This window comes from Plectropomus leopardus, chromosome 22 (assembly GCF_008729295.1).
Source record: "Plectropomus leopardus isolate mb chromosome 22, YSFRI_Pleo_2.0, whole genome shotgun sequence".
Lineage (NCBI taxonomy): Eukaryota > Metazoa > Chordata > Actinopteri > Perciformes > Serranidae > Plectropomus > Plectropomus leopardus.
Genome location: NC_056484.1, coordinates 23,347,545 through 23,375,448, shown reverse-complemented (window position 1 = coordinate 23,375,448; position 27,904 = coordinate 23,347,545). Strand labels below are relative to the sequence as shown.

Sequence of the window (27,904 nt, the reverse complement as noted above, 5' to 3'; positions counted from 1 at the left end):
TAGCTTTTAAGAAAATAGTGTAAATTTCCCGATAGACGCCGTTATTGGACCGCTCGTGTCGTGGTTGTGATATTTCCGACGGCCCCTGAAGGCTTCACTATCGGTGCTTCCTGCCTGTATAGAGCCAGCTGTTGACCAGTCGAAGGATCAGTCCGCTTCCGTCCGCGGAGCAGCAGTGACAGCCCGGTGACTCTCCTTCAGCCACCGCGCGCTCGGTTTTCTGTCCGCTCCCAGGGCTCCTCAGCCGGGGCATGCCCCACCATGTTCGACCTAAACGGCGGCTGGAACTTGTCTTTTGCCGGTTGCGGGTTTCTGGGAATTTACCACATCGGAGTTGCCAGCTGTCTGCTGGAGAAAGCGCCCTACCTCCTCAAAGGAGCCACCAAGCTGTACGGAGCCTCCGCCGGTGCGCTGACCGCCTCGGTGCTCGCCAGTCCAGGCTTCAATAAGTAAGACACACCGCTGGAGCCCCTGAGCCTGGAGCTCACATACATACTGAATGCAGGATATGGAGGACATAGAGTCCTGTAAAATTATTATTATTATTATTGTTATTAATAGGGTTGTAATTACCAGATATTATCATGACACCTAAACCATGATACGATAATATTGCGATTTTAATCCTAGCCTATGCTATACGCTAATAGGTATTGTTATAATATACAGAGCAATGTATTACCTTTTTTCAACTGCAAATAATCTCCCCAAAGGAAAAATTTTGTCCCCATGTGTAAGCTTCAGTCTGTTCATCTTACTTCACTAATTTTTTATTGCAGCAAAAATGTACCTGGTGGAATAAAAGAGCAATTGGTTTTTAAATTTCTGTTGGGTTTCCAAAAGTTATATTTGTATTTGTAATATTAATAAGTGATTTTTTTTTTTTTAAAGGTACTTGGCATTTTATTTATGGACACAATATTGCCACGTAAAATATTGTGATACTATATTATTGTTATTGTTATTGTTATTATTGTTATTGTTATTGTTATTGTTATTATTATTATGTTATATTTGGGGGTGGGAATAACCAGATTCTATCACAATGTGACAATGATTTTAAACATTTTGTGATATTCTAGGTATTGCAAATAACATACAGTGCTATTTATTATCTTCTTTTTAACTGCAAATTAGGACAAATTGATTTAAAATAAAACTAAAAATATATAATGAATAAATGAATTTAAAAAAATTAAACTAGATACTTGACATTCATGTATGAATACAATATTTCCACGGAAAATGAAATTAATTATTTTATTGTTATTATTAAATGGTAAATGGACTATACTTGTATGGCGCTTTTCTAGTCTTATTGACCACTCAAAGAGCTTTAACACTACATGTCACATTCACCCATTCACACACACATTCATAAATACCAAAATTTATCAGAAATGTACTTATTATACATTTTTTCATGTATGAAACACAGATTGACTCTATTTATCTATGTCACAAACATGTAGACCTTCAGGAATATGACTACATGTACTTTTGGTAACATATGTGAAAGCACGGGATCATATGAGAGCTCTGTTGGTGCTGTGAACAGCGTGAGTCAGGCACCCTTTCGCTTTCTCTCCCATGAAAAAGCATAAAGGCTGATAACCGTTTACATGTGTATTGACCAACATGAAGCTGAATGGGCTGAGTACTCAGGAGAGGGCTTGCTGAGGTTACTGTTGGTCGCTGACTCCTGGTAGCCTGATACAGTATCAACCCAATCACAAGTTTACACTTGAAGGTGTGTTTTTGCTTGCAGTCGATTGATAACAGGGAATCTTTAAGGGTGTAGCTTCAAAGTCCAATCTCCTGACCCTTAACTATTTTTTTCTGTCATTTTTAGCTAAATGTTGTGAAGATGTGATCGAGGTGGCAAAAGAAGCCAGGAAGAGGAACCTGGGCCCCCTTCACCCCACCTTCAACCTGGTCAAGGTGATCAAGACCGGCCTGAATCGTGACCTGCCTTCTGATGCTCATGTCCTGGCTTCGGGGCGGCTGTGTGTGTCGCTGACCAGAGTGTCTGACGGGCAGAACGTGCTGGTGTCGGAGTTTAGCTCCAAAGAGGAGCTCATCCAGGTGCGAGGAGTTGGAGACATGTTTCAAATTTAGAGAAGCCACATCCAAGGCTTCCGTTACAATAATGCAAGGATCAGGATATGGAATTTCTCCGGTTTAACCCCGTGCTCTTTCCACAGGCACTGATCTGCAGCTGTTTCATACCCATCTACTGTGGGCTGATTCCTCCATCCTTCAGAGGAGTGGTAAGTGTCTGTGCCTGAGATGCTATTCAACAAGGTTAAGTTCTAGTCTGTCCGTCTGTGTTGCGCAATCACTTGTACCACATCATATTTCACTCCTTTTTTCCTCTCCCAGAATAGTCAGTGTTTGTTTCTTGGACCATGTACGTGACTGAAAATAAAGTTTAGAAGGTAGAACGAGGTTTCAGTGGAAAAGAAAGATCACACACCACTTTTTATTCCTCTGCACTGGCAAGAGCCATCGTTAGAAGCATTATGTTTTTGAGTTGTCCTTTTGTACATCCCAATCTTCCATTCTTGTAAATGCAGTATCTCGATAACTTCTTGAAGGAATTTTTCAAATTTGACGCAAACGTCCACTTGGAGTCAATAATGAACCAATTACCATTTGGTGGTCAAATGTCACGTTCCTCTTCAGTCTCGTTTTTGAGAACACAATATGTCAAGAACAACTCGAGGGAGTTGTTTAAATTGTAGTACAGTTGTACTCAATGATGAACAAATCAGATTGTGGTGGGCAAATGTCAAGGTTACCGTGACCTTGTCTGTCTCATTCTTGTGAACACAATATCTCTAAAAACTTTATTTATTTTTTTTAAATTTAGGGAACTGTTTAAATTTGGCACAAACATTCACTCTGAATCAACAATGAACTAGGATTTTGGTGGTCAAATGTCATGCCACTGTGATCTTGTTTGTCTCATTAATCTGAACATGATGTCTCAACAACTTGGGGGAATTGTTCAAATTTGGAACAAACACCGATTTAGACTCAACGATTAACTAATCAGATTGTGGCTATCAAATATCAAGATCACAGTGACCTCATCTGTCTCATTCTTATGAAAGCCTTATGTCTGGAACAACTTGAAGGTTTTTTTTCAAATTTGGCACAAACTTGGACTCAACTATGAATTGATTTATAACATGACAGTATTCTATTAAAACCTGAAAATAAGTCTGGAAAAAAAATGCAACAGGGAGAATGTAGGTCAAGGCACAAGGCAGCTATCAGATCATTTCATGTTCCATTCCAAAAATCAATCAGGGTGGGTGATTTGCCTGTTTCGAAAGAGAACTGTGATAATCATTTTGGCTTTATGTCCTATTGTCAGATACGACGGTTTTCTTCACTGTAACTTATCAGCTGGACTTTGACAGTGATATAATTGGGATAGACAGAGCTGGGGTTACAGTGCGTGTGTGTCACTGTGAATAGCAGTGCTAATTGTACACAAGCATAACTAAGTCAGCCAGGTTGGATTCAGATGACGTTATGTAGTAATAACAGAATGCAAAGGTCAAGTGATTCACAATCAAGACAGATAAAAGTAATCAACTGGATGACATTAAGAGAAGTGCAGATAATGTAAAGTGAGTAAAAATTGATTAAAATTATATAAATAATTCGTCTGGACAGATATGTTCCAGTCTCACAGTAAATCACTGTGGAGTAACAGGACGTCCCTGACAGACACCCTCTTTGTGGACATCTCGCTGCATTTCACCCCGAATTGAGCCTCTTGTCTCAGTCTTTGTGTCAAAGTTGTGTGTCCAAACTCCACATGGAGCACACTGTGACCCATAACCTGAAGCTAGATTCAGTTCAACTGTTAACATGTTTCATGGCTGCTTGTATGTACACATTCTGTCTGCAGGCAGTATCTGTTGATTCTGTACATAGTGTACTTTGTGCTGCCTGCTGGCTCAGAGCCCAGTTTCATGTGACTCACCACTTCCATGCATGAGTGTGCAATAACTTGAGGCCTTTCATCCTGTTGACAAGTAGTTATGTGCTTGTAACTCAGAACTTGTAAATATGTCATAAATGCGGTACATACAATATTTTTGAGGAGCATGTGAAGGCAGCAATAGTGTGCCTGTTTTTTATTTTTAATGATAGTCTGCTTCAGGCACACTACTGCATGGGTTTTCATCACGCAACCTACACTGCTACCTGTAGCTACATGCTAAGGTCAGGGAAACACGAAACTCGCTTTCAAGTGTTGTTCATTTCTTCCCGATTTCAGACTCTTATAATTCACCAATTCACACAGTACAGTTTTATTATGCATAACAGACATAAGCACAATTCAATACATATGGAAATAAAGTTTTCAAGAAGAAATTATTTGCTAGGGTTTAAATTCATTAGCGAAGATTAGATTAGGATTTTAGTGGATGGTTAAAAGAAATTTCTCTGGAAATTACAGGCTGCTTATAAAAATCTTATTTACTATTATACAACTACTGTATTACTTCCTAGTTCTTTCTTCATAGCTCAAATTAGTTGATACTTGCTGCATTTAGCAAATTTTCATTGTTTTTTTCCCAAGGAAACATCCTAAGAAATTACAGGACCCATAAAATAATTTAATTTTGTAAAAAACATAATTAATTATCTAAAAAAATTACAGGTATTGATATTTGACAGTTATATTACTTTTAAATGTGTTCCCAACTAGTCAAGTCAAGTCAAGTCAAGTCAAGTAAATTTTATTTATGAAGCCCCTTTTCACAAAACACAGTTTGCCTCAGAGGGCAAGACATCCCTCTGCCCTTAGACCCTCACATCACCCAAGGAAAAACTCCTGAAAAAGAACCCCTGTAACGGGGGAAAAAGGAAAGAGAAAGAGAGGGGGAGAGAGGGGGAGAGATGCACAGCAATAATGAAAACAGATGTATGTCACATTACATGAATGATAGGTGTGAAATTACTAAATGCAGGACCCACAACACAGGCATAGCTTCAGGCAGAACCACAGCAGTGGCAAGACCAAGGCCACAGTCAGGGCGAGCCGGGGGTACAGTGTCAGTGACCAAGGCAGGATCACAGCATCAGCACAGCTATCACCACGATCGAGCACAGTCAAGGTTGCTGCCAGGCTAAAACTAGGAGACAAGTGAGCAGGAATGCTCCAGAGAGGCAGTGGAGTTAGCATAATGCAGTGAGCGTAAGGCAGTAAACAGATATGAGCGTTTTCAGATGGAGGGAGAAAAAACTTGTGCTCCAGAAAAGGATAAGCGCTCAATGAAGAACCTAGGGTCACTAATCAGCAATTACGACTTAAGTATAAAGGCCAGAGAGCAATAATAGAAAAGAAAGAAAGAAAGAAAAAAGAAAGAAAGAAAGAGGAAAGAAGAAAGACAGAGGAGGCAGAGCCAGGGTGGCAGGTCTGAACAGACTAAAAACCACCCATGTCAGATTGGGCTGAAAGCTCTGCCACCTCCTACTCCTCCCCCGAACTAGCAATTTTTGGTTCTGAAAATATAGAATAGCACAATGAAATTTTTTGGCTCAGTTCCCAGGATGTAAAAAATTTGGGTATCATTCTCTATAAACAACATAAAAATGTTAAAATGTTTTTTTTCCTTCTACATTACAGGAAGGTTTAAAAAAATGGTGTAATTTCGAGCCTCAGTAACATCCTAAAAACATTTTCTGACTGTTGATTTTAAAATATTCTTCCTTTGTTCTCATAAATGTTTATTAAAGAACATTCTATGATCTGTCACCTCTCAGCATCACCAAAACATCCTCAGAATGTTTTAGTTAAAACGTTGCGTCTTAGTCAGCATTTAATCTTACAGCAACATTATTTGAAATGATAAAAATCCTTCAAAGGTTCTTTGAACATTAGATTACATTTTCTCTTTTATGTGCAAATGCATGCCATGCTCAGAGCTAAATGCTAACCTCATTTATTTCTGTACTGCTGTGTCTCAATGTTATAGGCCAATACTAATTTAGGCAATCCATTATTACAATAAGACGTTAACTGATGCAGATAAAAGTGTGATAAAAGCACACATTTCCAGGAATCTTTATCCACATTGATGCATCCTGACCTCCATTTCCTCGCTGACCTATATTCTGTCAGTCTGTGAGTCAGCTCTTGACACAGACTCTTCATTTTTCACCCATTTTGGCCGCCGGCAGCATCCCTACCAGGCTGAGTAGGATTTTACAACCAGCACTTGGAATAAGGTTAATCCCTCCTCCATGGCATTTAAAGCGCTTTCAGTGATAAATACCCTCCCTTCATTTTCCAATGCTCCAGAGGTTGAATCTGAAATGGAACAGGAGCATTTAATCAAATAAATTACTGGATAAAGTGTACTGAAAAAAGATGACACTTATACATACAAAGATATTAGTGTTAGAGAGATGTGACTGACTGACTTTTTATTTTGGTACAGAACATTTGGGTTTTTCAATTTGAAAGGCTTAAGTGTTTTTTGTAGAAGGTCAGTGCAATCCAAGTACACCAACATGTTACGGGAGCCAGGAACAATATCCCATGTGTTTTTATGTAACAGATGATATTGCAATCATCAAAGTTTAACTTTAGATGAAGTCCTTGGAAACTTGTGCAAATCGCCTTGATTTCAGTCAAACACATAGGTAGAAGGCAATAGGCAACGAAGAAAGACATTACCCAAAATTTAGCAAGAAATTACCTGAAAATTAGCAACAATAAAGGAAAAAGAAGACCAGATAGTTTAAAAAAAAAGAGAAAAAAAAGGAAATGACTAGGGGAAAAAGTACTTAAAAATGCTAATAATTCAGCAGGATAGTTTTCTGGACATTTTCCCTATTTTTTTTCTAGAATTAATTTTCTAAATCTCCTAATTTCTTGCAAGTTGCTCATTGCTTTCTTTTCCATGTTTTCGAAATAAATCAAACCAATTTGCTCAGGGTCCAAAGGTTTAAGGTGTCTGAACGTAGTACAAGAAAAGTGATGCCAATCCAGGTTCCTAAGGGTTAAAGAAGTTTAGAAGTGTGTTGCCATCAATTCATGTCATCAAGATTACCTAAAAAATGATATAAAGAAAACAAACAAAGAAACATACAAAATACACACACCCCTGATATGAATTATATGAAAAATGTAATTCCGATTATTAGAAATATAGTTTTCCAATTTACTCTACATGTATTTCCCTAGATCTTTAAAAATAATTTTCTGAATCTACTCATTGTCTGCATTTTTTGCAAAAAGTTGCTTTCAGCCTATTTTTCCCATGTTTGTTTGTTTGTATTTTTTTTTTTTTTTTGGCCTTTTTCTTTTGAAAGAAACCAAATAGTAAATGACCTGGAAAAAGTTCTTAAAAATTAGAGTAATGCTCTAAAATGTGTGAAAAAGTAATTCTGACAGTTAGAAATGTAGTTTTCCCTTTTTCCCCTTGACATTTTTTCCTAGTTTTTAAAAAATAATTTGCAAAGTCTACAAAAACAATGTAAGTTGCTTATAGCCTTTTATCACATTTTGTTGTTTTTTATGGCCTTTTTTCTTTTGAAAGAAATCAAAAAGTAAATTACAGAGAAAATAATCTTAAAAATCATAATATTTCTGTAACATAATTTGAGTAATTTAAATATGATCATAAGAAATATAGTTTTCCCTGGATGTTTTTCCCTAGCTTTAAAAAATGTTTTGTATTGTTTACCAAGTTGCTTGTAGCCATTTTTCTTTTGAAAGAAACCAACTCAGAGTTCAAAGGTTCAAATATCATAAATGGAGTCTGAAATAAGCACGAGAAAAGTGATGTCACTCCAGGTTTCAAGGGGTCTGTTAAGGTTCACACAGTATTTCTGTCTTTTTGCCTGTTTGTGTGTCTTTAGCGTTACGTGGATGGCGGGATCAGCGACAACTTGCCGCAGTCGGAGCTGAAGAACACCATCACCATCTCGCCCTTCTCTGGCGAGAGTGACATCTGCCCCCGTGACAAATCGACCAGCTTCCATGAGCTGCGCTTCACCAACACCAGCATCCAGATGAACCTGGGAAACTTGTACCGCCTGAGCAGGGCGCTGTTTCCTCCGGAGCCTAAGGTGGGTAAAGCCGTGCATCAGTGGAACACTGCTTTTAGCTGTGGATGGAGGTGTTGTGTTTTTCAGTTGTACGTTCTACTATCTGTCTGTCCTTCCATACAATATCTCAAGAACTTATCAAGGGAATTTCTTTAAATTTGGGACAAATGTTCACTTGAACTAGACAAAGAATGATTAGATTCTGGTGGTCAAAAATCAAGGGTCAAAGTCAGTGTGACCTTGTTCTTCATAACTGTCTTAACGTCTAGAACACTCTGAGGGAATTTTTTCAAATTTGGCACAAATGTCCACTTAGTGATCAACTTATTAGATTTTAGTGGTCAAAGGTCAAGGTCACTGTCACTTTTAAAAGAAGAAATAACATTCTCCATCTTACAAATAAAATGTAATGTTTAGGCAATAAAACCTTCCCTTGTTCAGTTTAATGAACTTGTTAAAAAATGGATTTTGCTGCAAACTTTACAGCCATATTTGGTAGGGGAAAAAAACGACACAACATAGTGATAGCAATATTTTTGCGTTGTAATATTGGATTGATACAGAGATGCCAAGTGCCATTTTTTTTAATTTATAAGTTATTAATGTTACAATTATAAATTAAACTTTTAGTAGCCTGCCAGAATAATAAAATCAGTCTCTTTTTCAGACTACCAGAAACAGTCTGCTGCAGTAAAAGCAATTTGCTGTGAGATAAACAAAACTTTATCTTATATAAATAAGGTTTCATTTGGAGACATATTTTATGATTGAAAAAGGGTGATGAATTGCAAAATCTCATCATATATTTAATCAGAATACTCACCACGTCACATTTAAAATTCCAAAAATTTTGTATGATGATTTAATTATCATGATAATATCGTATTGCGGGACCACTGGTGATTCCCACCCCTAATACTTGGTTTGGTATGACCAGTGGCTTATGGTGGCTAATGTTAGCAAATATTCTCAATAGGAGTCGACTTATTATTGGCCTCGCCAATTATCGGGGGTTTATATTCGGCATTTTGCAGATTATCTGTATCTGCATTTTATTTTAATGATACCCAATAAAAGTAATTAATTAAGTGCAATGTAAGTGTCAGCATGGAAGGAACTATTACTCTGTGAAACCCCAGGGAGCTATTTTTATTTATTTATTTATTTATTATTAAAATTTTCACTTGACTTCTTATAAAAATGTTGCTGGGAACTTTCTATATATGATGTGGAACATTTTAGTTTTGATTAGATATTTGCTAAAAGCATTTAAACAAAGTTTTGTTGTTGAGTTTGTTGTATTCCAAATTCTAAATGTATATCAGTTCAAAATATGTGTCTGTCTGTCTCAATAACTAATACCAATTATCTGTATCGGTATCAGTATCGATATCCGTAACTGTATCGGCCCTAAAAAAGCATTATCAGTTGACCCCTAATTCTCAAACTTTGAAAAGCTATTGTGTAACATAACTAAAAATTACTGAGTTGGTTTATTAATCTTATGAGCAGCATGCCAGTATTAGTCAAAGTAACTCCCCTCTGACACTGCAGTGAAATGTGTCACTGTCACGTGCGGTAGAAGTCCGTTTAACACACACGAGAGCTGGAGTGGACAAAGTGCGATTGATAAATAATGCTATGATTCATATGCAGATCACTTCATCTTGAAATAGCTATCATACACCATATTTGTGCCTTCACTGCATGACATAGTGCTCACCCTTCCTGCTTGTTAATCGTGGTCCACTCCCTCTTAGGTAACTTTTAAAGATGACATGGCATGTTTGTGTAGAGCTGTGTTGTTGTTACATAGCCTGGCTTCCAGGCTGCTCCCCTCACGTGTGTGTTATGCCGTCTGGATTCCACAGTTATGTAATTGGGTGCATAAATCTGTGCGACAGAGGACGTGTGTTCCGAGCACATTCCTGGAGGGAGGAATTACCTCTCTGTACCATGCCACCTGAAAACAAGCTTACCCACATGTGCTCATGGCAGTAACTCTACGTCACTTTGTCACCACACACACACACACACACATACACACACACATATGCACACACACACTCTCTTGGCAGCTGCTGTAGTGACGTGCATAGGTACACAGAATTTGAATGTCAAATAAAACTCTGTGTATTTTGACCTGTGGTGACCTCTTCCTGTCAGTGCAGCCTGTTGATTGGCTGTGAGCACCTCTGCTGATGTCAGAGCTCTCTGAAGATACCAGAGTACCTGTCATGTCCGCCTTAAATGAATTTCAATACATTTGTCAATATATTTTAGAAGTTTGACTCTACTATTGAGTTCAGTAGGGTACAGAAGATTAAAAATGGCTTAATTAAAATAAATAAACCAAAGTGAGGTGAAAGTGAAAATACAAATTGTTATGAGTATTTCATTTGTAATATTAGCATTTACTGTGTCATATTTAGTGAAAAGCATGTGCTAAAATGTTAACAACTGAGCTTTTTGTCTTTAATTAAATTACTTATTTTTGTGTCAGGAGTTTTCCATGCCAGATTGAAATTCAACCACAAGAGATTTACTGTTGTCCAGCACAGACATCTAATAGCCCTCTGCTGGACACTGAAGTGCAATACACTTCTGAGCTTAGTTTTCTAATTAGTTGTCCTATCAACATATATTTTTAATTTAATTCTGACACAGCAAATGCATGAATTAAAAACAGAAATACACATGATAGTGTATTGTATTCAACTAAAATTTTTTTCTTGATTAGGTTTTTATTTCGTCTTTTTAAAATGTTTGAAAAAGAACGATTGTCCTTTTTTCCGAACATAAGATGTCCTGTGTTCCTGTCTGCAGATCCTGGCTGAGATGTGTCAGAATGGTTATAAGGACGCTCTACGCTTTCTGGAAGAGAACAGTGAGTATCTTACCACTGTGTTACCGGGTTGACTCACATAAGTTTACCTAGTTATGATGCTCTAGTTTAACCTTTGGACTGTGTCACTGATGACATGTTTTGTGGTGCCAGACCTGCTGATGCTGGAGCATCCGACATCAGGCCCCGCCCCTCCAGAGAGCACGCCCACCTGCTGCTGCAAACACACAGAGACCACCCAGGAGTGGGTGCTGCGGAGGCTCCGCCTACTGCGAAAACAGCACTGGTGGCTGGATGAGCATATCGTTCTGCCCACACACATTAAGAAAGGTGTGCTGTCACCATAGACTCTACTGGCTTTTAGTGATGGAGATACATTTGAGCTGAGGTTTTGTAATGTCTGTTTAACCCTTTGAAACCTGGATCGACATCAGTTTTCTTGAGCTGCAATTAGACGCCTCTCACAAGCATTTAAATTTATGAACTGTTAGGATATTGGTTTGATTTCTGTCGAAAACACGGTGGAAAAGAGCAATCGACAATTTGGCAAGAAACGTCCGGCCAAATGCAAGAAATCCGTAAAAGGTAAAAAAAAAAATTAAAATAAAAAAAGAGAGAGGTAATTAAAAAGTCATTAAAAAACAGGGAAAATGTCCAATAAACTATATTCATATAGTAATATAAACATATTATATAAAATTATGCAACAGAAAGATTTTTTTAATCCAATAAAAAAAAGGTTGCACTTTTTTTTTAAGGTTTTTTTTTTTTTTTTTTGTGGGTTAAATTTTTAAGGTAATTTTTGTTTAACTTTTTAGTAATTTCTTGCTAATTTTTGGGTCATTTCTTGTTTAGTTACCCATTGCCTTTTTTATGTTTTGGAAGAAATCAAGCTCATTTGCTCTAAAGTGGTGTGTGTTGTTAACTGTTCTTCTGGTGTCCATCAGTGTTCTGCGAGGCCTGCCAAGACAAACCCGGCCTGATTGCCAAGGTGTCTGAGATGCTGCCAGTGAAAGTGGCCTCCTACATGCTCATGCCATACACTCTTCCTGTACAGTCGGCCTACTCAGTGGCCCAGAGGTGAGGAAATACTGCAATATTTCAGCTTTCAGCAAACAAGTTCTACACCTTAAATTCATTGCAACTTGTTCACCTCTTGAGGTCTCTGAACTCAGCATCAGTTTGGTGCCTGTTTATATAATGACATGTAGGGGTCGACAGATCATCGGCCTGGCCGATTACTGGGACCGATATCTGGCATTTTACTTTATTATCTGTGTCGGCACTGTATTGTAATGATCACCGATAAAATTAATCAATCAAAAAGTGCATGGAAAATATCATCATGGTAGGACTACTTACGTTGTAACACCTCAAGGGAGCTATTTTATATATTCATTTTTATTTTAAAAAGTTGTTAATTAAAGACTGCAGTTGCAGGGAACTTGCTGTATCTGATGTTGAAAGTTTCAGTTTCGTTTGGAACATTTGCTAAAGGCATTTCAAGATTTCTTTTTTATTGTTAATGCATATTGGTTCCAAATATCAGTTATGGGTCTCATTAACGACTAATAATTAATATCCGTATCTGCCCTGAAAAACCAATATCAGTCGACACCTAATGAGATGATTGTGTTCCTTTCCAGGTTTGTGGAGTGGATCCCAGAGGTGCCAGCTGATATGCGCTGGCTGATCGGGGTGGCAGGTGGGATGTACCAGCAGGCTTGGAAAGGAGCACCAGCCACCTCCATGAGGTAACATGATTTTTCATACAGTGCAATACAGTCACTGAGTTGGCTACCTGTACATTACAAACAAAGTAAAAAGGTTGTATATAAACAACAAGTCGAATCACATCAATTAAAAAAACAAATTGTTACTTTCACCCTCCATAGACTTTCACACATTAGATCAAACTATGTATTTGCTTTTGATCTTTGTTGCCTATAGAGCTTGGCATCCAACATCATCACTCAGTGTGCTGAAAAGTAGTTCAAAAGACAGTGGAATGTACAGGGAAAAACTTACCCGAGGCAAAAAATGTTAGTTGAGAAGATTGAGAAGATTAACTTTATCAGAGTAGATCCTTATGAAGTACCAAAAGAAGACTGGCTTTGTGATGCAGACACCTTGTCTCCCTCTTTTTAGTTATCTTGTGTAGTGTTAGTGCGTAACACTGTGTCCTAGTTTCCAAATGTTACATTTTTAGAAGCCCACGTTCAGTTTACTAATGGCTGGGTACATGATCTGGAAATTTATAGAAGTACAAATTGTGATTTACAGTAGTAGTGTAGTGCAGTAACATTACAACCACCGACACAGCAAGTCCTTCCTCCCATGCTATTTCCACCGGTTGCATGTGCATTGCGTTACAGCTCCGCTGCAGTTTTTCTCCGAGCTCCCTCATCCATCAACTCCCACTGTTGGCGGTGGGAACGACTTGTTGTGATTAGGATTTAGTGGTCAAAGGTCACTGTGACTTCATAAAACATGATTTTGGCAATAATTCCAGAATTCATACGCTAACTTGGTCAACATTTACGAACATTTAGTAGGATAAAATCATTAAGTGATGACATTTTATATCAAAAGGTTAAAGTTAAACTTCACTGTGACATAATAATGTTTTACAAAAACACGTTTTCTGGCCATAAATCAACGTCAAATCTCAGGAACAGAAAGGAACACATTTGGTCAGATACTGAACTGGTGACACAAATCTGTAATCTGTGCTGATTCTAGAAAACTTCATATTGCGAGGGGAAGGTGTGTGTGAGGCATCAGTGTTTTCACAGACATGACTGATGCATGAAGACATACAACTGCGAGGCAGTGATTCTAGATCAAATCTCAGTCACAAACTCCTTGTGATTGTCTTTACAGTGAGCCCTGCCTGAGGAAATGCTTGAGCGCACCGCCTCTCTCGTCAGAATGTGACAAACCCCTGCAGAGGGACACACCACCTGCTCTTTCCTCCCTGGACCTGCACGGCAGCTACTGGGAGATCCCCAAATCTACTTGCTGTTTGACCTCCTCGTCCCACCCTCATTCTCACACCATCCCCTCCTCTCCACAACAAGTCTGCTTCTTTGTTGGCTCGCAGGATGAACCTCACAGCCCAGCACAGCAGTGAAATGCTCCAGGACCTGCACTGTATCAGTGATCAGATCTCCACTCTGGAGCTGGTGGATGGGTGGGAAAACATTTGAACCAAGAAGCAGTAGTGTGTGAATGTTAAAGGAAGCACACTTTATCTCTGACTCTGAACACACCAGACAGCACCAGTGTATTATATTTGAATGAGTGCTCTGGAAGACAGCGCCGCAACTCACTCAGGATCATGGATGTGTTTAATGGCCTTTTTTAATGTACAGTCTGGTTTTGCAGTCTAACTATAACCTACCTGTTTGTTTAACTTGTACTCAAATGTAGCATTTAGTCCCCATTCCAATACAGTTGATCCAATTATGAGTGGCTCTATCTATTAGAGCCTGACTGATTAATTGGCCGGACGATTTTTTTGGCTGATTTTAGTCTATCTCAGAATAATCATTATCAGCAAAAAGTTGGTCAATAGACGCCGACATTAACACTTTTATTTTTCCTAATAAAGTGCAGAGAACATGTCTTTGTTTTACTTAGAATTGATGTCCTTGCACTATCTATCCAGTAGAGGGCGATCTGCCCCACACAACACATTACCACATTGATGTTTAGGACCTCCTTTGCCAAAATGAAACACTGATGCTAACTGTACTAATCAGGACAGTGCATCCAGTGTTTTCTGATTATCAGTGTTGTCTGTGTATATGGTCTGACCTTCAGTCTGTTTTTCATCACTTCTCACTTGAATGTAAAGTTATGTTGTTTTACTGGGATGTTCTCTTGAGATTAAAACATTTCAAATCTGTCAAACCTGTGACCTTGTTTAGTCTTAAAATAACTACAAAACACAGCCATTTCAAGTTGAATGCTCCTGACCTAAGCCAACTCCTAAAACATAACTCCCTCCCCTAGTCCCTCCCCGTTTTGCACCAACCCCCTTTCCTCTCATAAATAAGGAACAGTCCCTTACCACCTAGGGGTCGCTGCATTGACAGCATGGCTGTATTGTAGTAAAGTCGGATTAACACCGGGGGAACACATTTGGATGTAACACCGGGTCTCAGCAGGAAAACCATGGATGTATTATAGTGAAATCGAGGAAAGCATCAGAGAAAACATCTGCTGGGTGATGGGAGGCTCTGCGCATGCGTCCTGGCTCCGCACCCACATCAGCAGGACGGAGGAGGATGGCGGAGGATGGGAGGGAAGAGTCGGTGGCTACTGACGATGACTCAGAGCACACAGCTGCAGACGGGAGCAGCAGCCTCAACAACACGGTAAAACTGCAGCTTCCCTTCACATTTTAGTCGTAGGATTGTTCTGATAGAAAGGCTGTGTTAACGCTACAGTGTTTGAGCTGACAGGCTCAGCTAGCTTGCATTATGGTATATACAAGCTAGCCGAATATAAGTTCATAAATCTTGTTTTGGCACAATTCAGCCAATATGTTAGCCATTTAAATAGTGTCCGCCAAAATGAACTCTGGTATATCGTTAATAAATGACCGCTCCGTCCACTGTTTCATCCAGTCTGTGACTCCACCAGTCTGTTGTTATTTCATGCTAACATTAGCTTGCTTAAAGGGGAAATATGCCCTTTTTCAAAATTCATATATGCTGTTCCTTTGGTCTAAGACAGTCCAAAACATTAGTCATTATGAAAAACCGTCTCCCAAATCAAAAAAACAGAGTGCAAAAACTCAAATCTGTGATGTTATTGGGTATAAAGTCTGGAGCTGCTGGACAGAAAATGAGTGACAGATGTTGTAGATCAGTGGTTCCTAACTGGTTCAGCCTCTGGGGACACATTTCTCCTTAGCACTGAGTTCAAGGTACGCACTTATGTTAAATTACTAGGGGTCGACCGATATTGGTTTTTCAGAGCCACTATTGATACTGATTATTATTAATAGTAAATAAGGCCGATAACCCATACTATACATGCATTTGCAATAAAAATCAAAATCTTCCTGTCAATATTTAGAATTTGGAATATACCAACTCCAACACAAAACTTTCTTTAAATGCCTTTAGCAAATGTTTCATCAAAACTAAATAGCTCCCTGAAGTTTTACAAAGTAAAATTCCGCTCATGCTGCCATTGTGTTGCACTTTTTTATTAATTAATTTTATTGGTAACCATTAAAATACAATGCAGATACAGATAAGAAAATGCCAGATATCGTCCCCAATAATCATCCAGACCGATAATTTGTCAACCTCTACAAATTACCACATATTCAATTTGATTAGAAAAAATGTAAATAATGTGGGGTTAAAACAGAATGAAGTAAAACTTATTGAAAGACTAAAGTGCAATTTTTTTTTTTTTTTTTTTGCAAACCTGACATGGTCAGGAGTCACCGTTAGAATGGACCCGTGACCCACCAGTTGGGAACAACATTTCTAGATGTTGTAAAAGCAGCCAGGGGAATGTTCTCAGTATATGGTTACGTTATCTTTTTTTATTGTGTAACTATTTTGGTAAAAATATTAACCTGTCAGTGTGACAGACCGCCCTCTGAGATTTACTCACCAAACAGAAAATCTACCCACATTTGGCTCTTGGTGGGTGTTAATTCTGGACCCTGCTGAGAATAGCTGCACTTATCTATTTTTTTTTCTCAGTTAAGCTAAGATCATTTTTTTTATTAGTCAACTAATCTAACAACTAGTTCATTGATTATTCTAAGGATGATTTTATTTATTACCCAATTAATATATAAATTAATTAACCAAAAAGTATTCAAACTTCCCTCATTCATATTTAAATAATTTTATTGTGTCATCTTTACTTAAAATCCTTAATAACAGCTGTATTTTTTAAAATTAGTCTGATTTACAGGTCATTGCTATGTTATAATAATAATATTTATTAATAGTAGTGTTATAATAGACCATTTTTGGATGCCTTTTCAGAGAGATAGTGGAGCTCAAACTCAAAAGCATTACTGTAACACACACATTATTATCATCTCTGTAGGCCCGTGTCACAGCAGCTCTTTCCCTGAACTGGAGAATCAGCAGGTTATCTTTTCATCAGTGCTTGACTTGAAACTTCAAATGTTTAGTAATATGTAGTATAGAGCATCATTAGGCGGTTTTCACAGGTTGTTAAGGACACTGTGATGTTTCAGATGGTGGAGGAGGGCTCAACTCTCCTGCGCAGGATGGAGATCTGCGTCGCTGAGGCTGAGAAGAGGAGCGGCAAAAACGCAGTGAACATGCAGGAGACATTCACCGTGTACCTCATAGAAACACGGTGAGATCACTTCACACACGGTGTTATTAGAAAGGAAGTGCTGTGGGTTGAGATGTTGTGATGTCTGTACTTCCCTTTAGTTTTATCTCTCTGGTGCATGTGTTTCCTTCTGTATTTTGTTGCTGTGCAAAAACAATTCACCAAAAACTGTCCAATCTTTAAAGGCCGATGGATGCAGTTGCTGAAGGTCGTAACCTGGCCCCCGACTCTCTGTGGAGGAGATACAGCGAATTTGAGCTGCTGAGGAACTATCTGTTAGTTACCTACCCGTTCATCGTGGTGCCCCCTCTGCCTGAGAAGAGGGTGAGTGCAGAGGAATGCAGCCTTGCTTTATCTCATGTCTCATAAAATGGAAAAAGAGCAGAATTAGAAGCTTGAGAAAGCACGACTGGATTCTGGATTTTGCTCCATGTAGTTCAGACAAAGCTGACAGAGTTATTATTTGAACTAACCAGCTGCCACATAAAACAGGAGACCAAGTTGATAGTACATGATTGTGTAAAGTATACAACATAATAATGATCATAATAATGGCTAACTAAACGATGTGGTGACATTTATTGATTGGAATGGGCTAAAGCTTCAGTCCCATCCCTAAATTCAAATCAGTGTGAGTGCAGATTTAACACTACAACTGCCATTTCAGTGTGCAACCTTAGTTTAGTTTAGTTGTACACAGTTAACCCTGTAGAGCCTGGATTGACATCAGTTTTGCTGACACCTCTCACGAGCATTTAAACCTTTGGCAGCTGAGAAAATTGGTTTGATTTCTTTTGAACAAATGGGAAAAAGGCAATGGCAAAAAATTAGTAAAAGGTGACAAAAACTGACTTGAAAATTAGCTTCAAGGGAGATTTGATCAAAAACAGGGAGAAATATCCAGAAAACTATATTCTCAATTCTTGTAAATATGTGTTTATTTTGTTTGTTTGTTTGCTTTGCTTTGCTTATTTTCAGGCAGTTTGGTTACTCAGACAGTAAAAACTGACAAAAACTTGAATGCAGTTGGTTTCCTTGTTCTCTTGCGTGCAGGCAGAGTTTGTGTGGCACAAGCTGTCTGCAGACAACATGGACCCAGACTTTGTGGAGCGCCGCAGGGTCGGCCTGGAGAACTTCCTGCTCCGTGTGGCATCACATCCAGTCCTGTCCAATGACAAGATCCTCCACCACTTTCTCACTGAGGTACACGCTACAGGGCCACAGCTCTGGGCTGCTTTTTGGCAAGATTGTGTGTATTTGTTTAATCTAGGAATTTCCAGCTTAGCTCCTACATTTAGTCAATACAGGAAAAACTCCCCCAAAACCTTCTAACGGGGGAAAAAAAGGTAGAAACCTCAGGAAGAGCGACCGAGGAGAGATCCCTCTTCCAGGACAGACAGATGTGCAATAGATGTCATAAATAACAGTTAAATTACAGTAATGGCAAAAAGGAAGGAGAAAGAGAGGGAGGAAGAGAGAGGGGGGGGTGATAATGGGAGCAATAATGGTAACAACAGCATATCATAAAACAGCGTATCATATGACAATAGTGATAGACATAAAATTAATAAATGCAATTTATGTTACATGCAAATATCGTTAGTTGTTAACATTCCCATGTGTATATTAATAGTGGAGGCATGGCTCATAAAAATGGCAGTAGAAGTTGGCGTCAGCCATCAAAGCATAAAAACATGACATTATATTATTTCTGGGTGTCATTCTGGGCTTTTGACTTTGAATTTGTCATTTTGACTATTTTCCACCAGATGACACCTTTTTTCATTAACCATAATTGGCATACGAGAAAATACATGCTATTTCCACTAGTGGCACTGTCACAATCAGCGTTGCTGCAAATCATTGACATATCCCGGACTGTGATTACAAACAAAATCATCTTCTTTGTGTGAAGTATGTTTAAAATAAATCTTTTTTTGATCTAAAAACATACTGGCACCATGACAAAAACATGGCATGTAAAGAGTTAAAATTCTGAAAATGTATGAATGTTTGATGTTTATGAGGACTGATGTTGGTTAAAAAATTAACTCAAATTAATTAATTTTTTTAATAGCTTGATGTGTTGAATGTTTTTTTTCTGCGGTGTGTTTTGCAGGAACATGGCTGGAAGGAGGTGGTGTATGAGACAGGATTTCAGGCAAAGGTACTTTGTGTAACTTTATATTGTACAAAGACTTTTCAGTGCTGACAAATCTTGATAAGCGCTTGTTGCTCCTGTTTCAGGCAGATTCCAGGCTGAGAGCTCTCAGCGCCACCTTCAGGGTGAGAAATCCAGATAAGTAAGTTAGTGTAAGAAGAGCTCTGCTGTATTGAAAATGTGTCAAAATTTTCTTTTAATGTCAAAATAATTCACCTCTGGTTTTGAGGAGTTGTACTTTCAAGTTGGAGCTGGATGTTGACCCAAGCTAACTTACCTAAATTAAATCTAGAAAACCAATTGCTTTGAAAAATGTTAGTAAATATAACTTTTAATCTTAATTTAGGTTGTTTTATATTCAATTGTCAAGTTTACTGAAAATGTGGTTATATTTACTTGATTTTGTGCAGTTGTTGAAGTTTAATTTAATCAATCTTTCTTCGTCTTAGCAACTTCAGTAAATCAGGTATTCTGTGCAATATGTCTGTGTTCTGCTATTTGCAACTAGTCAATCATTTTTTTAAATTTCAAGTTTACATGTTAAAAAACAGGACTTGGATCTCCTAACTTCATCATTGGTGAAATCCTTTTTGTCATGATCTATTTAAGTCAGACTACATTGGTTTACTGAAGTTGCTAACACAAGGTCATTTCACTAGTCATTTTTTATTTCATTAAGTCAAGTCTCTTCTGACGTGGAATTAATATCGTATTCTGCTTCCTTTTTTGTGATGGTCCACCAGCAGATGGAGATATGAAATATAATGCTTTTCAGTGTGTGTAATAATATTTAACTGTGCAAAATAAGAAAAATACTTAAACTTTGTACATGTACAGTTTGTCAATTAAAAACAATATAGTGGTTTGGGAAACTGGCAGAAATCAGTAAGTTGGCTTCATTTCTTCATCAACTTTATCAGTTGGATTTCAGAAATTGATTTTAAAGCCAATATCTGCCAGTACTGATGACATGCAGATATTATTGTGCATCCCTAATATTTCTTGTCAGTTTCTGAAAGGCCCCTAATGTGTGGGTCCATCTAGGGCTCCAACTAATAATTGTTTTCATGATCTTTTAATTATTTTCTCGATTAATGAATTCATTGTTTGATTCATAAAACATAAGGTTACAGTAGGAAATGCCAGCAAGAGCCAGAGCACAAAATACTATTATTTACAGCTGTGACAATGTCACAACGGCTGATATGATTAATGAAATGTCTTTGTTTTGTCATTTGAGAACATGAAAATTTCAGATTTTTGGTCTTTTTGCTTGTTAAAAATTAAGTGATTAATGATTATTAAAATGATAATATAGTATTATAAAAAATGTGACTCCTCTACAGTGGTCAAATCAAAAGAAAAGTAAAAAAGTAATTTAAAGGATGAACAAATACATTTACACTGTTGAATAACTTAGTAGGAGAAGCCAAATGAAACTAATAACTGTGCTCTGTGTATTTTCTCTCACTCAGACGCTTCATGGAGATGAAACACTACAGCGATGAGCTGCAGTCTCACACATCTCAGCTGCTCCGAGCACGAGCAGTAAGTCTCTGTCTGTCTCTCTTTAACTCTCAGAGATACACACACACACACACACACACACACACACACACAGCTGTACTTCCACCTCTGCTCTTCATAATGCATAATGCATTACACATCCTTTACATAATGCATTCCTTACACCTAACCTTGACGGTACAGTTCACCCCACAGTCATTTGTCAGTCTAGCTTGTTGTAGTGTGAGTTGTCGAGTGTTGGAGATATCAGCTGGATATTTTTAATATGTGAACAGAAGTAAAAGAAAATACTCCTGGCACCTGCTGGGCTCCATACAATGAAAATCTGAAATGTTTCCTATATATTTATCATAATTAACACTTACTTTCAGGTTTTTTTCTGTCTCTTCCAGAGAGTTGCAGATCGGCTCTACGGGGTTTACAAGGTCCACGGGAACTATGGAAGAGTCTTCAGGTTTGACAGCATGCATATTACATTTTATCTGTGCAAGACTTGGTCTGCTCATGAATGTGTATTGTTTCCATTATCAGGTCAAAACAGTTTTAGGCCAAAATCACAATTTTGCAAAAAGGGCTTTTACCCTTTGAAATCTGAGAAAACAGGCTTGATTTTTTCCAAAATTACAAGAAGGGAATGAGCACCTTAACAAGACATGGCTCAAAAATTTGTAAGTACTTAGTAAAATGTTACAACATTTTTTTTACTAAATAATATTTCGAAAAAGGGAAGTTAAAATAAGAAATGGGAAAATTACCCTACGAAAGTACTAAAAAAAAAACCAAAAACAACTATTTTTTTCAGTAGCATAATTTAAATACATATATATAAGAATTTCTAAGAATGTTAATATAGTTTTTTGGATATTTCTCTCTAGTTTTGATAAAATTTAATAATGTTCCTGCAGCTAATTTTCAAGTCAATTTCTTGTCACCTTTCACTTTTTCTTTTTCTTTTAAAACAATTTTAAGGACATTTCTTACCGAGTTGGTCATTGCCTTTTTCCCACATGTTCCAAAGAAATCAAACCAATTTTTTTCAGGCGCCAAAGGTTTAAATGCTTGTGAAAGGTGTCAGCAATTGTGATGTCGATCCAGGTTCTAAAGGGTTAATTGTGCGCAAAACACCCATTTTTAAATGTAAAGCATTACAAAAAAATTGCCTGAAAATAAGCAAAACAAACAAACAAACAAAAAAGTTTTGTTTGTTTTTTTTTTTAAAAAAAAAGGATATGGGAAAATTACCAAGTCAATTTTTGTCACTTTTTCCTAATTTTTTTTTTCAACAATTTGTCAGGATATTTCTTGCCGCGTTGGCCATTGCCTTATTCCCATTTTCTCAGCTGAGAGGTGTCAACAAAACTGATGTCAATCCAGGTTCTAAAGGGTTAAATCTGTACAGCATAAGATGACTTCTGTCATTAGAGCCTAGAGTGTCAAGGAAAAAAAAGTGTGACTTAATGACAAAGAAACCTTTAAAAATGTTCTTCAGTCCCAAAATTCAGAACAATTAAAATTATGTTTTATGACAAATGTTTCTTTTTTTTTTTTTACATACAATGTAAATGAATCCTACAATGAATATCATTCATAGTGGAAAACAAAACTTCAGACATTCTTCAAGACGGTATTTCCTCAAATGTAGCTCTGTGTGTCTGTGTGTGTGTGTGTGTGTGTGTGTGTGTGTGTGTGCTCCCTGCAGTGAGTGGAGTGCCATAGAGAAAGAGATGGGCGATGGACTGCAGAGTGCCGGTCATCATATGGATGCGTGAGTGTTTGAGTCGGGTCTCTCCGCCTGCTCATAATCCCATTTGTTTCTGTTAATATAGTTTTATAGAATTTCTGGACAGATGTGATCTCTCTAAATAACACATACTGCAGGCTTGTTCCTGCTTCTGCTGATGTTATTAATCATTCACCTGCAGATACGCTGCCTCCATAGACGATATCTTAGAGGAAGAGGAACATTATGCAGACCAACTGAAGGAATATCTCTTCTATGCTGAAGCTCTGAGGTAAGAACCATTTAAAGCAACATCGACCCATATTGTTTTTTCAGGGCCGATACAGATTATTAGCAGTTAATGAGGCTGATAGCCATATTTGGAACCGATATGCATTTAAAATGAAAATCTTTCTGTCAAAATTTAGAATTTGGAAAATAACAAACTCCAACACAAAACTTTGTTTAAATGCCTTTAAAAAATGTTTAATCAGAACGGAAACTTTCAACATCGTATACAGCAAGTTCCCTGCAACTCTTTTTTTTTAAAGTCAAGTGAAATTTAAAGAAAAAGAATAAGGTAAATTAGCTCCTCCCATGCTGACACCTTCGTTGCTCTTAATTTTATTTTTTAAATTCTTTTATATTTTCTCTTAGCAGGAGAATGTTGCTGCATGGGGCCAGTTGTTACACACACACACACACACACACACACTCTGATACACTACATGTATTGTCCTCAGACAAAATCCCAACTACATGTTCAGTGGAGGGTTCTCGGTGGGATTAATGTTGGCGCCAGCTAGTTTCTGCAGGTGACGGGCTCTCTGAGGTGACTTATGACGGCAGCTGGTGGGGAATGTTTATCTAAGTTGTCCTAAAAGTTCACACTGGGGTGAGAGTTGCTCCTGCATCTCTGACTCGTTGAGATCTAAAGGGATTAACGGTGGTTTGGGTGAGGGTTCAGGTTTGGAGATGTGGGAGGTGGAGGGTCCTCTTATCTGCACTGTTGCTGTTTGCAGGATATTGTAAATCTTTATGATGTCTGTGCAGCATTCCTGAGGTCTGAAGAAAGAGCTGCTCCTTGCAGTTTAACGTGTGTACTGTCTGCGTTTGAAACATGTAGGATCATCCCCCTTCACTTAGCACACCAAATCAATCCCAAAGTGCACTTAAAACTAGCTGTTATTTTTCAAGCATGGGGAAAAAAGTACAGAGATTAAAGAAATGAAATATTAATGAGACAGTTTGTTTAATTTAATGCTAATGGAGTGATTTGATTTGATTTATTTTGACGTGTAAAAAAGAAAATATAGATTTTTTTCTTACAAACAAGCAGGCAGACAAAAAAGTAATGTTTACAATGAAAAACATAAGCAAAAGATATGGTCAAACACATGATGACTTTGTTTATGTAGTCCAAAAAGAGTGAGAGGAGGTACACACTTATTGAGCCCTGTCCCTTTTCCATGAGTCACTGAATTTATATTAAACAGCTTCCTTATCAAATTAAACCTGTACTCCAATTAATGAAACATATATGCATGCACCCACATACCCAAATTCAAGTAGCTATTTGCTACAATTTTTCATTCTTATTTACAGGAAAAAGAGGAGGCTAAACTATGAAATAATGAATATGAAATGAAAAAAATAAATATGAGTGATTTCTGTCAGGAGCTGTAGTTTGACTCACTCTTTGCTTTGACAGGTGTTGTGGCAAAACATCTCTGAAGACTCTGCTAAAATGAACTCAAACTTTGATCTAATTTAAATATTCTTGCGAGCTTTCTTCAATAATGGTGGTTGATGTGGTAGCTTCTGCCAAGGAACACTGGACCCAGCAGTCTCCTCCTTCTTATGCTCTCAACTTCTGGCTCTGATTTAAACAGTCAGCTTTCACTGGGGTTCTGGGTACTTTTCCACACCCCTGACCTATCTCTCCTGTGACACCATTATTTCAAAGACCTTTAATTCTGTATTTTTAAAAAACAATGCAACTCAGTTTAATTATAATATCACACACAGGTTATAAACTGGGTATACATACTGGTTAAATGTTTACCTTGTTTCAAACTATAGCATAATAGACCACACAGCAGATAAACACAGGATTAAGATTTAATTTACTTATGTGAAAACCATATTCAGCTACTGAAAAGAGTGCATGCGTGTTTTTTAATCATTATCTTATCTTTCTTATCTTGCAGCTGCTTCTTTCATTTTTTTGCCTTGGCTGAAGACTTTTTCACACAGTTTTCTTAATTTTATCATTACACAGGGCGGTCTGCAGGAAGCATGAGCTGACCCAGTTTGAGCTGGAGATGGCGTCCCAGGACCTCATCTCCAAGAAGCAGCAGCGTGAGGAGCTGGCTACAGGGGTACTCTTCACGCACTCCTCTACTGTTGCTTTGTCTTATTCTTTAGCAGTTCTGGTTTATTTAGTCACGTCTGACGAGGTGAGACTGCTGAGGAGGACTCTAGATGTTAACTTCTAAACTCATTATTTGTGTTCACACCTTCCCGTAGATCGTGCGGACGTTCTCCTTCAAAGGCATGACCAACAAGCTTTTTGGCCAAGAGGCGCCTGAGCAGAGGGAGGCCAGGCTGAAGCTGCTGGAGGAGCTGATCACAGAGGGAGAGGAGACGGTCAAGGAGAAAACAGTGGAGTGCGAGTGAGTCATTGACACTGCTTAACTGTGTGGGCCCGCTTCGATATTACTCACACCGCTCTGTGCACGAAATGCATTTTCCAAAGTTAGACAAAAAAAATATTATACATTAATATAATTTTCTACTTTCATTGAGTTTATTTTTTAACCAACATCAGTCCTAATCATAGAGATCAAATATTCTTTTTCAGAGTTTTCAGCTGTCAAAGCATAAAAATATGCATTTTATTAGTGCTGGGTATCATTCTGGTCTTTTGCCTTGGAATTTGTCATTTTTACTATTTTTCACCTGATGATGACATATGGAGAAAATATGATACAATGCGATGCAATGCGATATGATACGATACGATATGATATAATATACTTTATTTCCACCATAAGGGAAATTTGTCTTAGACTCAGTGCTGTATACATGCTATTTCTACGAGGTGCACTGTCACAGTCAGTGTTGCTGCTAATCATTGACGTATCCCAGACTGTGATAATCAAAAACATCTACTCAGCATGTAATGTATGGAAAATAATTTATTTTAGTTTTTGTTGGGTTTTTTTTGTTTATTTTCATCTTAAGACATAGTGGGACCATGATAAAAAATTTGGTATTTAAAGGGTTAAAAATTCTGAAAATTAACAAATATTTGAAATTTATGATTAGGACTGATGATGGTTAAAAAAAAAATAAGCTCAAAGAAAGAAGAAAACCATATTAACATTTAAAAATTTTTAAAGCTGGATTTTGAAAAGCACATTTTGTGCATAGAGTGATATGAGTGTTTTTTAATATTAAAGCGGGCCCAACAGATTTTTCAGGTTCATGTGCGCTTCATTTGCTGTGTTTGACTGCAGAGAGCATGTGGAGAGGGCGTGGGTGGACATGCAGCGCTTTAAGGAGCAGAAAGACAAAGATCTGCGGGAAGCGCTCATCAACTACGCTGTCATGCAGATCAGCATGTGTAAAAAGGTACAGGACAGCACATCAGCTCTCTGAAGGGTATAGGACTACTAATTAAAGTTTTTTCTTTATTTTATTTCTCCTCCTGCAGGGAATACAGATGTGGAGCAATGCCAAAGAATGTTTCCTCAAGATGTGAAGATGAAGCCATATTCACAGGAGAAAGATGCTGATGTCCTCTGGATGGAGGAACAGTACAGGAACAACTTTATGTAAAAAGATAACAAGTATTTACACAAAACCCATTCATATAAATTTCACTTTGAGTGGTGATTTACCTTCACTGTTAACCCTTTGTGGAGTGAGAAGGCTGAGGGAGGTGGTGGATCATGCAGAGCACACGACTGGGACTCTGGAGGGTCGTCAATATTTAGCTGAGACCATGTTCTCTCACCTTTAAGAGGCACTTTTTACATGCTAACGTCAAGATCCCTTTTTACTCATTTGTCAATATTTATGACATATGGTCATAAATCCAGAGAACATAAGTAAAGCATCAGGTCCAATAAAGAGCAGCATTAGAGGCTGTCTGCCGCCAGAGTTCAATTTGATCGACGTGGAGCTGATTTCAGTTGCTGAAGCTATTAACCCTTTGAAACCTGGGGAATTTTTTTTCTGCTTCATCCAGGCGCTTTTCACAAGCTGTCTAACCTTTTGAAACCGACGCAAATTGATATGATTTCTTTTGAAAAAATGGGGGGGAATCAAGAAATAAATAAAAGGTGACAAGAAAATGACCTAAAAGAATGTTTTAAAAAGGGCAGGATTACTAGAAAATAAAAACCTAGGTAAAGAATATCCAGAACCAAAACCATATTTGTAATTATATTTTTTATTTATTATTTGTAATTAGATATTCAATATGATGATATAGTCAAATAATAGTTTATATATATATATATACCTTTCCTACTAATTTTTTTTAGGCCATGTCTTCTTGTTAAAATTTATTTTTTTTTAAAGTAGAATAGAAAACTTTGTTGGACCAGATTAATTTTTTACTTAACTTAAAAACATGTTCATAATTATGGTGACAGTCCATAACACTTTTGAAATTCATTTGAGATAATCTGAAAAACTTCATTTTGATTAGGATATAACTTAAAAATGTGTCTTCCTCATTTTGGTAATTAAATACTCGAATACTCGATTACCATAATTATGAACACAAGTTTATAGTTTAAGTTAACCATACAAGTAAATTTGTTCTAAGTTGTCCAGATCATCTGACACAAATTCTAAAGTATTATATACTTTTAATTACCATAATATGAACATATGTTTTAAGTTAATTACTTATAAAAATGAAGTAGTGCCAACATTTTTTTTTGCATTATTTAAAATGAATTTTAAAGTATCAATTTGCTCCTTTGCCTCTCTGTGTTTTAGAATGAAATCAAAGCAAATTGCTCAGGATTTAAAGGGTTAAACCAAATTGGAGCAGAACTAAAAGGCAGCTTGTGTCATATTTTTCCTTTGGCCTGAACCAAAGACAGGAAACTGCAGGTGTAAAAGGAACTTGAGCTTCTTAAACATGACTATAAAAGCTTCTGAGGTACACTTAGTGCTCATTAATACTCAGGAGTGGATACTGTGG

The 27,904-nt window shown here is 37.5% G+C and overlaps 2 protein-coding genes across 2 annotated transcripts; both read left to right on the top strand.

Moving 5' to 3' along the window:
- Positions 1 to 166: 166 nt before the first annotated feature.
- Positions 167 to 14,842, top strand: pnpla3 (patatin-like phospholipase domain containing 3). The gene is given in 10 exon segments (XM_042511254.1): positions 167 to 435; positions 437 to 449; positions 1,853 to 2,085; positions 2,205 to 2,270; positions 7,894 to 8,103; positions 10,909 to 10,969; positions 11,081 to 11,257; positions 11,875 to 12,007; positions 12,574 to 12,681; positions 13,811 to 14,842. Coding segments are annotated over 10 exon segments (1,425 nt in total). The 5' UTR covers positions 167 to 261; the 3' UTR covers positions 14,061 to 14,842.
- Positions 14,843 to 15,219: 377 nt separating this feature from the next.
- On the top strand, positions 15,220 to 27,113 carry LOC121961314 (sorting nexin-4-like). Its single transcript, XM_042511255.1, has 14 exons — positions 15,220 to 15,309; positions 17,169 to 17,293; positions 17,458 to 17,596; positions 18,326 to 18,475; positions 19,392 to 19,439; positions 19,520 to 19,575; positions 20,909 to 20,981; positions 21,353 to 21,414; positions 22,660 to 22,725; positions 22,883 to 22,972; positions 24,962 to 25,061; positions 25,210 to 25,355; positions 26,202 to 26,316; positions 26,399 to 27,113. Exons 1-14 carry the CDS (start codon positions 15,220 to 15,222, stop codon positions 26,444 to 26,446), a joined length of 1,308 nt encoding a protein of 435 aa, XP_042367189.1. The 3' UTR covers positions 26,447 to 27,113.
- The last annotated feature ends 791 nt before the right edge of the window (positions 27,114 to 27,904 follow it).